Source organism: Coloeus monedula (assembly GCF_965178545.1).
Source record: "Coloeus monedula genome assembly, chromosome: 1".
Classification (NCBI taxonomy): Eukaryota; Metazoa; Chordata; class Aves; order Passeriformes; family Corvidae; genus Coloeus; species Coloeus monedula.
The window spans coordinates 54711580-54728044 of NC_138781.1; the positions used below are offsets into that span (position 1 = coordinate 54711580).

The 16465-nt window shown below is 35.9% G+C and overlaps 1 protein-coding gene across 3 annotated transcripts in view; it reads right to left on the reverse strand.

Annotated features, from left to right (window-relative positions):
- CDK13 (cyclin dependent kinase 13) overlaps positions 1-16465 on the reverse strand; it is a 47264-nt gene that overhangs the window by 27450 nt on the left and 3349 nt on the right. For all 3 annotated transcript variants that reach the window (XM_082284089.1, XM_082284090.1, XM_082284088.1), the window contains exons 2-5: positions 7811-8416; positions 4382-4549; positions 3970-4109; positions 1917-2087 (exon numbers count right to left, since the gene is read on the reverse strand). In XM_082284089.1, the coding sequence (XP_082140215.1) occupies positions 1917-2087; positions 3970-4109; positions 4382-4549; positions 7811-8416 (1085 nt within the window). The remainder of the gene's footprint in view (positions 1-1916; positions 2088-3969; positions 4110-4381; positions 4550-7810; positions 8417-16465) is intronic.

The following is a 16465-nucleotide window of genomic DNA, read 5'->3' on the forward strand; positions in this document are numbered from 1 at the left end:
TCCCTACTCTTACAAGTGGGATATCAGCAAGGTTTTCCAAGTCATATTTCAAAGCTATGGTAAGCATGTAACATACATTAAACATAAGCATGTTCATTATATGGGCAAAACACCCTGCTTTTAAGCTCTGCCCGTTGTAAGATATCACTAGCACTTTTCTAACCCTTCTTTGTTAAGCATCCTACTTTTGCATTTGCAACACTTTACTGTGGAAATGACTGAATATCCTCCCACTTGCATTCGTTCCCTGCACAGACTGCATTTGGCTGCAACTCAGCTATAAATCCCTATCCCACAATGAACTACTCATTAGAGAAATACAGAATACAGTGCCTAAAAAAACCCATAATTTCCATCTTCACATGGACAAGATATAAGAGCAGTCTCATTGTCCCGCAAATGTTTTCAAGAAACTATCAGAACTTACTCAACTATCAAAAATTAGTTCTATTCTAGCACCTCCAGAGAAGCCCGTGCCCCTGTAAATTTTCAGAAAATGTAGTTATTTTAATATGCTGTTAAATAAGAACAAGAAATTGAATCAAAAGTAGTATCAAAAGCACAAATACAGACTTGGACAAAAAAACCCCATTTGAAATTAGACACAGTTTGAAGTACAAAAAAAGTATTTTACTATTCAATTCTAAACATGGCACTAAACAGAAAGAAAGAAAATTCATTAATGAGTCATTAAGTATTAAGTCAAGACTCAGTGTGGTCTCATTAGCCAAGTAGGTTAGACCTAATTAAAACTTAGTGCAAGGTTCACATACAAAGACTAAACCGGCTGTTGCAGACTGCCAGGATTTTGAGTGGGGCCGGACCACTGAACCTGCACAACTCTCAAGAAACTCTTGCTAGATACTTCCCACTTTTAAACACAATTTAAAAAAAGCATGGCAGTGCTGTATACCCCTTGAGTATTATACTCTCTAAAGATGCTACGAAAAAAATCCAAACTAATTCCTGCTTGATATCCACCTTCTGAATCATCACATCACCTGGTGTTTCAGCTGGCCATGCAGTACATACAGCCTTTTCTACCTGCACTGCTGCTGGGCATGCTGTATAGAAACTCAAGGAGGGAGAGCAGAGAAGAAGGACAGGTACCACATTCCAAGCACTCTCCTAAGCCAAACTATGTAACAAATTGCCCACAGCACACTAAAATACCCCCAAAATGATAGGTTTTCAACACCTAGACCTAAAATGAAATGCCTCCAGTGGCAAGATACCATTCCAATATCAAAAGTACCAAGCAACAACACAGCACGATTTTCACTCTGCTTGATTCTCTGGACTAAGAAGGTTGAAGCAATTCAAACAAGACAGACTTAAAACTGAAGGAACCAGAAGAGAAGTCTGCATGTCTTCTACTTGGGGAAGAACACTACCACTATACAAGTCTTGCTTTTCATTCTTTTAATTTACTCTTCTCTTAGCCCTCAAAACACACATGCGCAATCATTAAAAAAGTAACTGAAGAACAATCCAAGTAAAACCAAGGCCTAAAATGAAAAACATCTCTTCAGCATTCAGCCTATTATACTCTAAATGGTATGAGAAAGTACTAAAAAAATAAAAGGTTAAAAAAACCTCACAATTAAGAGCTTCCTATTATTGCTGGCCTCCCTAATCCATGGGTGTCAAGGAGTCAAACATCTGTTCCTCTACAGCAAAACCAGAATCAAGCAATACATTTTTTATCCCACAAAATATTTGCACAGAATGTTTCTATAAGCAAAAGGCATAGCTGAGTTAAATAAGCAACTTCTTATAGTATTTTAATCAAAATTAAAATCCCTCATCATCACAACTTGCAAACGTATTTTTAATGAAGCATAACTTCAAATCCAGCATAGCAGACTATCACATTACAAACAGTCCAGAAAGAGCCACCCTGTTAGCATACATACCTTTGTCCTTCTTGAAGTCCAAAGCATCTTCCTTATCTGTCACTATTTCCTTCATGTTGATAATACTTTGATGATTAAGCTGTCGAAGAATCTTAATCTCTCGAATAGCTGTAATTGGAAACCCTTCCTTTTCATTATCCAGACGTACTTTCTTCAGTGCTACCATTTCCCCTAAGAGAAAATGTAAATAAACCCATTAAGATTAGCAACCAAAACATGGGATTTAGTATTGACTTGTATGCTTGTTTTTTAAAACCCTGATGCTTGCACCAAGCACTATGCTGAACAGAAATCAGCACCACAGAGAGAAGCAAAACTACAAATGAGAATTTTCAGCTATACACTATATCCTTCTTCTTCCTGCACAACTCACATATCCCGACATTCTACACCATGTCTACCAGTAAAGAGCGATCATCAGCAGAGGCCTGCGACTGCTCTGGATTTCTTAATACTACATCAGCACAGATCAGAACGCATATATCTAGCCAGAAATACTACGCAGTTCAAGATATGAGGCAGATCACTAAAGAGTTCTCAAATTAATTAGCATACCTTCTACAAGCATAAGTGGCACTGCCATTTTTACAGTGAGGAGATTTTTCCCTTATTATTTTACTGCAGGGTGGTCTGTATCAAACTGGATTCTACAAAACAGCAGGAACATGATCCATGCATGATGAAGGATGTCTACAGATTATATATGCTAGTTCAATCATTTTGTTCTTGGAAGTTTATTGGTGTGTCTGGGAAGTTTATTGACAGCCCAGACATCTTTGTTAGTCCTAAAAACTACTTACCCTACACTAACTCACATGATACACTCACAGTAGATCACATTCCAGCACACACAACCACTTTCTCTGAAAGTCCATTACACAGCTTCTTCTAAGGTATCTCAAAGGACATAATGCCACTCTCCACACAGGATTTGAATCTAAAGCTAACAGATTTGCTTGCTGTATCTGTACAGACCCAGTCAATACAGAAAGCAACAACTTCTATGGGAGGTTAAGAGATGACTGTGACGCACAAATAACCTGAAGTTTGCCAAAGAGGCAATATGGTTATGGCAGGATTAAAACGCAAATGTGCAAAGAAGAGAATCCCAGGAGATCCTAACAATGATTTGCAAAGGTTCTCAAGGTAGAGGTAAAAACCTGTGACAGTTCAACTAGAACTAAAGTTTGCAAACTGAGACAAAGACAGGTAAAGAATGAAGAAGGAATTATAATGACACTGCTTATTCTTCTGGAGATCAGAAAGAAGGAACTGAGGTTGGTATGTGGTCCTATGGGATTCAGTTACTGGTGAAGCAGAAAACTGTCCAGCATTCAAAGCATGCACAAATAAGTCAGAAGGGCAAGCAGTCATAGAAAGACCTACTAACTGAGCATAAAACAATCACACAGCATACTGCATATATAAAGAATTTGGATCATCTATTTAGATGTAGTGACAATACTATGTATGCTAGTGGTGACTGCTTGCTCATTTCAGCAGTAGTTTCACAAGAAATTAAAAAATAATGTCACTGCTGTAAAGCCAGTTATACTGCAAGAACCCCCCACATGCAACTCTTCAGGGTTGTGTTGTACAGCAGCAGATTCTCCTCGTACTATGAACTACTGACTACTGGAGTACAAACAACAACCAAGTTTTATGCATAGCTTCTTTCACAGTTACATCCCTTTACAAGCTTCATTACTGTTTGCCATCCTGTCTAGGGTGACATTTAGTTTCCCTAGGATATTTAGCCTCTCTTCTTTACTAGTTCAACTTTATACAGAGCATCAAAACTCAAGAAATAAGAATTAGAATTTAAGACTACTTGGATTGATTTCGGCCACAACTTTACAGATAAACAATTTTCCAATGCAGCAAACAGTAATTTCTGATTTAGACAAATGATAGACTTAAAACTAAACACATCAACAACTAAAATCCTTCCAAACATGAGAGGGCAGAATACCACAGATTTTACTCAAACAAAAACCAAAACCATCCTGGTAATGTAAAATTGCAGGATTACATTTACTTTTTTTGAACTTACCTGTATCTTTATCTCTGGCTTTGTAAACTTGCCCATAAGTGCCTTCACCAATAATACCAATGATATCAAATTTATCCACACAGCGCTTTCCCCAGTCTATTTCTTTTTCTTTTGTTTCACCATGTCGTGGTCCACATATTCTAGAAAGCAACAAACATTTTTAAGAATACAGCTAGTATATCTAGGCATTTTCTTAACTCTGAAGACACCCTCAACACTAACTATTTGAGACATTATTAGTTAAATGTCTTATTACCATTAAGTGGCAATAAACCATGCCGTTTGAGTCAAGCCACATAAATATTAAAAATATCATTAAAAAGTAGAACTCTTTTGACAAGAATATATTTTAAAGAAACTATTATCATTCCTACTTGCTTGATAAGCTTTAAAAAAAGTTTAATAAACATACTTTGGTCTTCTCTTGCTATGTAACTGAACTGCTGGTTTCTTTTCTTCAGGACTTTTGGGTACCTCAGCTCCTCCAGGCAATTCAGGTGGAAGTGGCAAGTCTGCAAGCAGATGGCGAAGTTTCTTCTCCGTTTCTTTAACTGACTTCACTGAAAGATTCTCTCTCAAACTATTTAAAAAAACCACAATTTGCTAGTAAGTTGAAGATAGTGGAATATTAGCATAAAAGGAAAACTTATCAGAATTATTTTTTTTAAAAAATACATTCTAGACTGTCAATGCACCAACATTTGAAATCTCTCCTCTTAAAATTTGCAGGACTTGGATAAATGACTCACAAATAGCTCTTTGGAAGATGCACAGTTAACTACCACAATTCTACAGAACCGTGAAATCAGACCTTTTTGGTGAAAGCCGAGCTCAGATGACACAGGGAGCCTTACCAGGCCAGACTTCTGCCACAGAAGCTTCTTTCCAAGCTTATGGCCTAGACTATTAAAAACATTTAGAGCTCAGGTGCTGCCAGGTATCAGAAGTATAGTGGTAAAACCTGTACTCTGACTTCTCATATAAGAGAGAAGATCTAACTAATCCAGTTCTCTCCAAAACTGGTCTCCGTAGATAATGAGCTTCATGCTTACATTAATACTGCAGGGCATTACAAGGCTGTCCACATCACCTCATTTACAAATTCTAATTGCATACTTCTGTTGAAACACTCCAGATTCAACACATTTCTAGTGATCAGCATGCATATCAAGTGGGAAAAAAATAAATCAGATGAAAAAATGACAATGTTTTTCTGACACAGGTTACTGATACCTGATTTTTAACCAACCATAATTAGGTAACAGATACTAACCGTCCATCTCTGTCTTGAGAAAAATCCCCAAACACGTGTACAGCAATGTATTCTTTTAACAATTACACAATGATCTTAGAGATGCTCTTCCCATTCTAATGGGGAAGCATAACTGCTGCAGGATTTTTTTTCTTAAGTACATGGTTCCATTTTATCAGATCTTCTTTTAGTTTAGCTAGATTTGTTCAGCTACTGCATTAATTTTAAAGCCACGACCATCTCTAAACTTTATATAATTACATAATTGTTTCTCCCCTACAGCACTCTCATACAGAATTCACTCTTAATTTCTGTCACTGTATCAATAAAACTTAAGTCAAGCTTTGAGGGGACATTTTCCAAGTTAGCTGCATTTGCCAAATCACACTATTCATCCTTCTCTGTGAAGGTTTTTCTACAACTTCTTACCCGCTTAGTTTCATAGATAAAGCAGGAACTTCTCTAAAAGGAAAGATATTGCCAACTCCCATAATGGAGAATGCATACATTTTTTTCTTACTTTTCTAGCAATTAGTAATCCTTACATATGCAAAGCATTCCAGTTTTGCATATGTTTATGCTTCTCTGTGAAAACTGAACACTTTTATGTCTTTTACCACTTCCCAAACTTCCACTGCCCCATTTTAAAGAAGCATCACAAGGAAGCATAGACTGCCCTCATCACAAACATAATGGTTAACATGCTAAAAAGAATAAACCACCTTCGTGCAGTGGATGTAACTGTCATGGCAATAAGAAACTCTTATTTTGAAGCTCATATATTAGTATTTCTCTCATAATTTTTCCCCAAAATTTTTAATACGAATGAAAGCATAACATATGAAAGGTTCTGAAACAGATTTAAAAGAAAATAGAGGCAGCCAAGAGCAGCCTTTTTTTTTCAGGTCTGCTAAATCACACATCATTGACAACCAGGACAATTTTCCCTTTCAGCTAACCTATACTGTGAGGTTGCAACATTGATGTTCCCTTAGGTTGGTTATTTGTGGGTTTATGAGATTCTTACTGAAGGAACCAGAGAGTTCTGCATAGCATCAAGCTCAAGCCTTCTTTGTTGACAAAATTTCCCCATAGTAACTCTGAGCCCAAGGTAAATACCTTTGCCCTCCTCTGCCCTTAAAAACATTGATCTTCTTCCTTTGATGACTTAAGCTTTATCATGACTTGTATTTTCTGATCCGAAGTTTATAACATCCTATAGGCAAAACTAAGCAAAGCATGAAAGACATATTACTTCTCATTAACCTTTCTAATGCAGCTGTTTGCAAGCAGTAGGTATTTTGTTTTGAAAGGAGAATGAGCCCCGTGCTGAAAGAACCACAACTTAATTGTAGCTTAACTCCTCAGTTTACCTAACTTAAAACATGTGATCCATTAAAATATAATAATAATAATAATCAGAAGCAATCAGCCAGCTTCAATATGAAATCTCACTTCATATTGTTGCAATACTGCAATGCCAGTCATATTTAGTTAAACTAGTTAAGACTAGTTTTTAGTTAAAACAGTAAATCTTGTTCACAGTATCAGGATTCTCATTTACCTAGAGAAGATGGCTTTGTCACAAACATAAATGCAATCATACCTTTGCTACACCATTATTACATTTGCTAGAGTTTAATGCTGAAGGGCAAGAAATGATTTCTTTTTTACTAGTAAAAAAAAAAAAAAAAAAGTAACTGTCTAATACTATGTTAGGTTGTATTTATTTCCCAAGGCCTCCTATGCACCCTCAATGTCTAATACAAACTTAAATTACTAGCAAACACAAGAGAAATGTTTACACCTCTAGCTAAAAATTTCTGGCTTACGTGCGAGGTGATTTCTTGCATACATGTGAGAGGCATGCAACACCTTCAGTAAAACAAAAAAACTTCTCTAACAGCATCATTTTCCAATACAAATCACAGCACATATTCTCTGCTAGGACTACAAACAGACTTAACATAGTCTAAATTCAGATGACACTTGGGACACAGAAATTAATTTCTTCACTACAGACCAATTTTTACACTTCAAAATTAACACAAATGACAAGCCATGAACCTCACTTCTACCATACATATTCAAAATAATACTTATCTTTGAAATAAAATACACTAAAATAATGCCCAGCTATAAAACAACTGCCTTTCAAAGAGAAGAGAATCTTTACTTCAAAACCCAGCTAAATAAAGAATTTTTACATATTGCTACTGAATTCAACTTTTCCCCAGAAGTATATGTTCACACCGAACTTGAAATCTTGAATTCTTGAATGCATTCTTTCATTAGTCCCAAAGCTATCATATCCCAGCAATTTTTAAAATATTTCTTTAGTAGACTTTTTATTGAAAGATTCCTCTTAGACCAAATTCTTCTTTTTTCAAGAACTAATTAAATTATTTTTAAGATCAAATTCCTTCACTAATAACCACCAGTTAAACAACTGAAGAGCAATAACAAATTAAATAATGCATAGGCCTGATCCAGCATATAGTTTTATATTTATTTTCCAAAGGAAATAACAACAACCACTATATAAAAAGGAACAAACAACCCCAAAAGCAAATCTCTGTCACAACTCACCTATCAGTTTCTTTATCTTCAGGCAGTGTGGGAGGCAAAGGCAAGGGTGGCAGTGTGGAGGTCGGTAGTGCAACAATTCGATCTTTCTCCTTGGCTACTACACTTGGTATATTCGGTTTGCTTTTCTCTTTTACAGGGACTGGTGGCTGTTTCACAACAGCCAATTTATTCTCTTTCACTGCTGCAGGCTTCTGTTTAGTAATTTTGTCTGCAATTAAATTATTTTCGGCTTTTGTTTCAGGAAGCGAGACCTTTGCTTTTGCCTTGTCGTTTTTCAGATTTGCACTGCTGGTAGGAGAAGGTGTATGCTCAGTTTTGATTTTCTTCAGGTCCTTAACATTGTTCACTTGAGGTGCGCTTACAGTAGTGTCAGTGTTTCCCTTAGTAGGTGTTGAAGTATTGGAAGCTTTTGCACTGGCTTTCGCTGCCTCAGCAGCTCTTGCCTTTTTGTTTTTGTTCAGCTCAGCAGCCAGGCTACTCTTCAGAGTCAATGTACTAGGAGAAATACTTGAATGACGACTTCTGGATCTAGACAATCTGTGTCTGCTACGAGACCTGGAGTGCCTCGATGAATATGGACTTCTGCTTCGAGATTTTGCTGATCTCCTGTTTCAAAAAAGTAAAGATTCACCCAGGTAAAATTAATTCTGGTTGCTTTCCCGGCATATCTACTTTTTTTACAAACTACATATTTTAAACCAACTATTATCACCATGCTCACAGAATAAACAGAAGTCTATGAAATAGGAGAGACCCTGCATTAAAAACATAAAAATCTACAATTAATCAATCAAGATTCTACACCTTTTTGTTAGAAAACATGAAAACTCTTAGGTGTAGTTTCTCATCTCACAGAACTGCAAAATACAATACTTATATAAGGCAAGAAATGTTCTGTTTTCCTCACTACTTAAGAGATTTTTCTCTTTAAAAGAAAATCTCAACGTATGCAACCTGTACAAACACCTTTAGCGTGTACAGTATTTGAGAAAAACTCAATTGACTACATAGAATTCAACAAAATGAAATTAAAATTACAAGAGAGACAAGAGAAATCTAAACAACACTGAAGCATTAATTGTAGGAACTTCTGAATTTTCACTTTCATAAATATCATTAAGTTAATTGAAAAAAAAGGGAATAATAAAGATTGCAATGTAGCCAGCTGAAAGACAGCTTTCCTTTTTTGAAATCCAATTGTACAACTTCAAAAAAACCCAAAACAAACAACCTCCCCCCCTCCCAAATAGCCCAAGTACCCAGTATTTGTTACAGCTATTGACAAACATAACCCACAAATGGGCCTATGCTATAACTACATCTGAATGCAGACATTAATAGAAAGAAAAAGAAAAAATCTAAGCCATCTACAAAATGATAGCAAGAAAATTACCTTAGAATGAGGATGGGGAGGGGCAATCTTAAACAACTACTGTACAACAATACCATTTAATATGAATGACTTTTCATTCAAAATTTCAAAGGGATATTCTAATTTGCCTAGTACTAGTTTTGAGTCAGTTCTTCAATAAGAAGGGAAAAAAACTAATTGAGCTGAAAGGCATGGAGTAAGTAAAGTAGCCTAATCCACTGCTCCCACATAGTAATGTTATGAAATGAAATAAATTAAATTAAATGTAGGGGTTTTAATCCATTTTACCATACCAAGAATAACAAAGGTATTCATCAGATTTACAAGTATTTTCTTGATTAAAATTTGATGAAAATCTATTTTGCTTATTGTTTGAAGGGGAGGAAAAGCATACTCAGGATTAAAAACACGCAATATTCATCAGCTGGACAAAGAAAATTGTATCAAGCAATAGCCAAAACAAGACTTCCTGAAGATACAAGAATTTCAGAGTTCAAAAGATAACACAGTGTATAGAGGTTGCCAAAACCAAAAGAAACAAAAAACCCAGACCAAACCAACAAAAAAACCTAATTCAAATAAACAGACAAAAAGAATGCCAGCTACAATCCCTATGATCGGACTACCCATCCCACATCAAATTTAATTTTACTGACAATTAAATCAATTCAGTTTTAATTATCAACACAAGAAATTACATCTCAATGCTTCAACTGAACAAATATTTAATCTAGTACAACAGCGTTTCTTTTGTGTGCAATATTGATTAATTTCTAAATTCACACTCTTTTCTTTTTATAATGCAGGAACTCCTACCCGATAAAAAGTCACTGAGGTCAACCAAAAAGTGGCTGAAAACAATGTGTATGCACACTGTATAGTACAGCACAAGCTTCAAAATTCTACAGGTGAAATTGATCCAAATGGCTAGAGACTCATGAAATTAAAAAAAAAAAATCAAATCTCAGATGAAGATAACTCTTGGAAACTAGCACAGTTCAATTCTATGCCAGGAAGCAGATTTTATAGGATTTTCTGGCACAGCAGGGTAACAATGACAGTAACAGTAATAACAACAATAAAATAATAATCCTAAAAGTTTTTTACACTTTAATCAAAAGCCTTTAATTTTAAAAAAAGCCTCACAATTCTAACAATTTTCAACTGAAATCTAATGTTTGGTTCACTCAGCAAAGAGGTATTAATGCTCATGTCTAGTAAACACCAAATAAAATAATATTGGGCACAAAAACTGCATTAAAAACTTACTTCTGCTCCACTATGAATTCTGTTGCTGAAGTAACTTTTGCCATTATTATTTTGAAAATCTAAGTACTAAATCCCACAGAAATTTTTCAGAGGTTTGGCCAAACAGGAGTAAAAATAAAAAGGTTCAAAGTTCCATTATACAGAGTTAAGATGGCGTAGCAGGAAGGGAAAAAACCTAGAAAATACACACACTTTAAATGCTAGACTAGAGCTCTCCTCACACTGCTGTCTCACTTTCAGAGAGGAATTACTGTCTCAAACCAGAGGTGTTACTGCTGCGGATCTGCACCCACTCTGGAATCAGTATAATGACATTTCTCCAGCATCAGGCACAAGCTAAAAGTCCCCATTAGTCCTAAACTGACTTCTATAAACGGTGCATCATTTGCAAGGATGTCACTGACCTGTCTTGGAAAAAATTTCCTTGCACATCTTGCTCATAAATCAGCTATTTCAGACTGACACTCCCTCCGATTACCTGTAGAACACAACCTCCATTCCAAGTACTTCACTGCAACCGGTACTAAACTTAAAACATGTCCTAAAGGTCTCAAAATGAGCCCTGTTTCTTTCATAAGTATGATTTGGGGTTTCTTGTTTGTTTTCATCAGTACCTAACAAAGACAGTAAGCATATAACTAACAGAAATACAGACATAATTTCACATGCACTACTAAAGAGAAGCAGCAGCTTAAAACAACACAGTTGGTGAGACACCAGGCCTGATTTTAAGACTGGTTCTGTTCCATTTTGGTACAAAATAAAACAGCTTCATTTAGCTCACTACTAAGGATAAAATGAAAAAAATCTGTTCAAGTCAGTGACAGCAAATTTGATCATCTGATCAGCAGCCATAACTAAGTAAGGAAGAGGCAGTTTTGAAAACCTAGTTTTGAAAACCTATAGAAAGTTTTCTATACTTTCTTCAGAAACAAACAAGAATTGACAGTGGATTGATGTCTGTACTTTACCAATACCAGTCGAGAGAGTTTGGGACATGAACATGAATTTATGCAAGCTCAGCTAAAAAAAAAACCCAAACCCAACCATCATCCATCCTGGGTTTCATACTCCACATGACAACTGCATAACTTTTTCATGTGGGAGACAGCAGATACGCATGCACGCAAATATTTCAGTCCCAGTATCTATTACGGCCCCTAGCAGCAGGTCAAAATGATAGCAGTCTAGTTATGAAATACATTGACTGATTATAATCTCTGCACTGGTTTAATTTTTCCAGGAATTTTTCATTATATATGTCAGAAAAAAACTACTCTATTACCTATATATAGTACCTCTAGCATCCCAAAAGCCTTAGCAAGAATTCCTTGCTGTACCTGAACCACTGAGCTAGACTCTAGAGAATACAGCAAAAACATTAACATTTTCAGCTAAACAGACAAATCCTGAATTTTAAGTAAAAAGCAGATTTGTTGAAGTGCTAGTTATTCAAGTTACAATGATAAAATCTGCTGTTTTCATCAGCCTAATAATCCTTTCAAACACTCAACTATCCCTTTCTTTCATCTGTGTAGTTCAGAAGTCCCAACAGACCAGACAACTTACGTACAAGTTTTCACCTATAAAAATAGCACAAACCCAAAAATATGGAGACATTTACAAGCTTTCCCTCAAAAGCTTATACAGCACTCAGAGTGGAGAATAATTGCCTTATACATAATAAAACCAGCCAGCTCACTCTGTTCAGACCTAACATTTGACGTAAAAAATGAAGTCACAGCAGCACAGAAATGGGCTCACACAACAGCCAGTGTCTGCCAGTTAACAGGACACTGACCACTTAGTGAGAACCTGAAAAAACACCAGGAGAGACATCTGAAGTACACAGTCTAAATCTTCCAGCAGGACTCTAGTAAATGTGTGTGCATGCATACACATATATATAAAATGTGACATTATCTGACACTTGACACCTATTTCAGATGTAGTCAGCACCTTGTTTTTAACATAGTAAAAAGGAACAAAAGAACAGTGGCTGCAACTGCAAAGACCTGCACTGCAAACAGCAAATGCACTGAACAATGCAATTCAAATTTCTCTTCCTGAAGTAAGCCAAGATCAGGAAGTTTACTAAACCTAAAGGCCACATTTCACTCTCTTAAACAAAAGCACCAGCATGTGCTGGTAACACACAAGGGGAGAGGCTACTAAGAAGCCTAAGTTACTAAGAAGGTAACTTTCCTTCTATGCTTCTTTTCCCTGTTTGCATCCTGAAGTTCTGCCCCATTTATGAGCACCTTTGCCACTAAATGCAGTAAGAGTCTTCTATCAGCATCTTGAATTCAATTCACAGAAGTGTAGATCACTACAGAGAGGACAACTGCCACACTTCATGATACTTCTAAAATCCCTTCTGAGCCATATACAGATTTCAGTATGTTTTTATATACAGAGAGGAGAAAAAAGAAAACTAACGTGCCTGAAGACCCTAAGTATCAGTAGGATAAGTTCTAAAGCTGCTTTGTTTCTTCCCTAGATATGGCAACAAAGAAGCCTGGGAGCACAACTAGATTAGCTGCAAAGGGACATGGAAGAAATTACAATTTAGCTAGAGGTATAAAATAAAAGCAAAAAAACCCCAAACCGTTAAGACATTATCTACAAACCATGTAGACAGATTTAAGGAAGGTGATAGAAGAAGAAAATACTACTAAGAAAGTCACCCTTCCAAACCAAAACTCTACTTTTCAGAACAAGAAAAATAATGCCTTTTTTTTCACCCTTCGAGCACAGAAAAAAAGTTGGTTTAGGCATCACTGTTCTTTTTCATTTTTTGGTTTTGCCTAGTACCCAACATTTCTTAAAACAAACAGGTATTCATTGTTTCTCTGCTTCATACAACATAGTCACTTTATAAAAAACTACTTAAGAGATCAAAATGTTATGAATTACAGGTTTCAAAACTGCTACAATATTTCTCCTTCCTGATAGGCAACATTCTATAGCACTTCACTGGCTCACTAATATATTACCAAACAGTAAATTTACTTATTTATTTAACAAAGAAAAAAGTCTACTGATATAATACCACTTACATTTTCGATCAGAGAATGGAAGAACTTCAAATAGTAGCTTAGAGTGCTATCATTTACTACCTTGATATTTGAAACCAGAGAGGAAAGAAAACTGTTACCCATGTCAGATTCCCAGGAATATGTTCCATTCAGTTTACACAGTTTTTCTTGCCATGCTACTTTTCTAGGTGTTTCTTTCTGTCCCCTTTCAATACCCCCTTAATACAAAAAAAAAAGGTACATTCTATTGACAAATCAGAATGATCATGTGTTACCTTCTCGTGTTTCTAAACTTGAAAACCCCTTTTCTTCTTAACTGCTTTAAGAGCAAGCTAAATCCATCATGATGGTGGCCAGCTACACATTACCTAACTGCAAACAATTTTACAGTTGAAATACATAAGTGTCTGTGAGCTGAACAAGCAAACTTTGTCAGTAACTTTTTGATAAGGCATAACACAAAGAGATTAAAGAGAACACGAAGGCAAAACCAAGAAACCTAACACTCCAAAGGACGTTAAAACAAACACTGTAGCCCAGCTCTTTCTTTAACTGGCAGGTAATGCTGGACTACTGACTAAGCACTGACATCCTTCCCTGCACAGCAAGGTCATAGTGTATTTGAAAAGAGAGACCTAAATTGAATCAACTGGCTTCACTGCAAACCTTCCAAGACAGTTACAATCCCTTGCTAACATAAACCACCTTGACAAAACATTTTAGTTCATAGTACAGCTTTTCCATGTTGCCCTAGCAGGCAAACATATAGTTCATTTCTTTAAGCCATTACAGTAGTAGTACTCTTTCACTTGATACCTTATTCATTAATTTCATTTATTTCCTCTAGCCCCTAGTTCAAGGTTACATTCTACACAACTCTGCAACCAACCACCTACTCAGCTGCTTTGTATATGAAAACTACATAACCTGCCTTACTGATTCAAACTGCAAATATTTAAAAGGATCTCAAATACATACTGGAAAGCTCTGAGCTTGGCTTTTATCTGTTTCTTGAACCTGCTTTATAACCCTCTATTTTCAAATGAGAACTTGGCCTACAAAGAAATCAACCAGCAAAAGGTCAAGTCAACTCAAAATCCATATTCTAAACACATATGAAGTTAATTTTTTCAAATGAAATTTCCTTTTTCAAATAAGGAAAGGAGCAGCAGCAACAAGGAAAGGGAAAGGTACATGAGCAAAACACAAAGGCCAGCAACATGCACTGAAAAAATTAGCTACTCGAAACAATGAAAACCTAGAGTGGTCCACTTAAAATTCTACAAAATACAGTTTTACTAAACAAAATCAGAGAGCTTTAAATTAAAAAAAAAAAAATCTATTTTCACTAATCAGGATGGGGGGCAAAGTCAAACTCTCTCTTAATCCTTTAAATTCAAAAGCAGTAGAATTACTAGAATCAAAGTTCTTTTCATATCAGTTGATGGTACTGTACTTTCTCTATTTACTAGCTGAATATATATTCTACCGTTTTCCTATGCTTGTTGTGATTTTGCACACAAATTATCTGTATTTTGCAGAGCCTCACTAATACAGACTAGCTACCAATACAGACTGAGATGACTCTACAGTACCAAAAAAAAAAAAAGAAATCTTGTATCTTTCCTATAAGCAACATCCATGCACACAGTAGTACTATGCTAGTAGTGCCCTACCCACTTTTATATGAGCAGATGGGTAGGTGTATCCATATTTGGAAAAATGCAATTACTCATCTATACTGCTAACTGAATTAAATGTGTGATCACATAACATATGACCTGATTCAAGTTACAAAAAATAGTTCGCTGGAAACTAGTTTAGCATGAAATTGTAGGAAGCAAGAGACTGTGTCTGCTTATTTTGTCAACCATGGGGTTTGGTTGAGAAATTTTTTTTTAATCCAGTCATTTTACCAGTAGAGAAATAAATACGTCGTACTTTTGGAAGAATTTCCATTTTGAAAATATGCATGTGCTACTTTAGAACAGCTGTGTTACCCTATACACAAGAAAATAGAGTAATACAAATCCACCAGCAGCAAGTGAAGATGATTTGTCCAACAAGTGAATACAGCTCAATCAGTTTATCCAAAACACAAATTTTTCCTGCTATTATAATGGAAAAGGCAATTAGTCTACCATTCAAAGAGAAATCACCAAGTATGGAACACATATCCAGTGTCTTTGCTTCCCCTCAGAACTCACAGCCAAACAACATCACCTAAAAACAGCAAAGTCAGTACTGCAGTTCAAATCTCACAGCAGTGCACTGTTGCTGCTTCAGACGAGCAAAGCTGACTTCACTTGTTTCTCTTCAGCTGCTTACGAGAAGTTTCTCCGTAAGTAGCTCAGACACCTAGATTAAAAAATCACCACTAAACACATGGGCTTTCCAATCATGCTAGAACTGCTTCGTAATAATTTTCTACATACCCAAATAACTGGGTAGTTCACATAACATTACAGAAGACATATATATGAGACATAAAACAAAAAGAGCAAAAAGACCTGCAGGCTGAAATACTCAGTCACATACAAAGTTCCTACTGTCTGAACATCATTACAGCTGGATATAAGCCCAGAATTAAGCCTTTAAATCATCCAGATGAAGAACACAGGTGCTGTAAGAAGCTGTTGCCTTCATGAAACTCTAATAGTCTATCAAGTCTAAGGCCACTGTATCATTATCAAACAGGACAGCAAAAACGTTCAACATTTTGGTTGCAGTACTACAAAGTCAAGCAAAAAGTTATTATGACATAGTTTTGAATGGTTAAAAAAAAAAGTATAAACCCCTTTCTTTCTACTTCCCCACTGCCATTGCAATACACATTATTATTGATAGCTGTATGGAAGGAAAAAACCACTGGCTTTCATTTCTCCACAACAGGTAAACATTATGAACAACTGATTTTATCTTCACACTTTAGGTTTCTTTTGTTTTCTAAGAAAGTGGCATTTTTGCAATGAATGT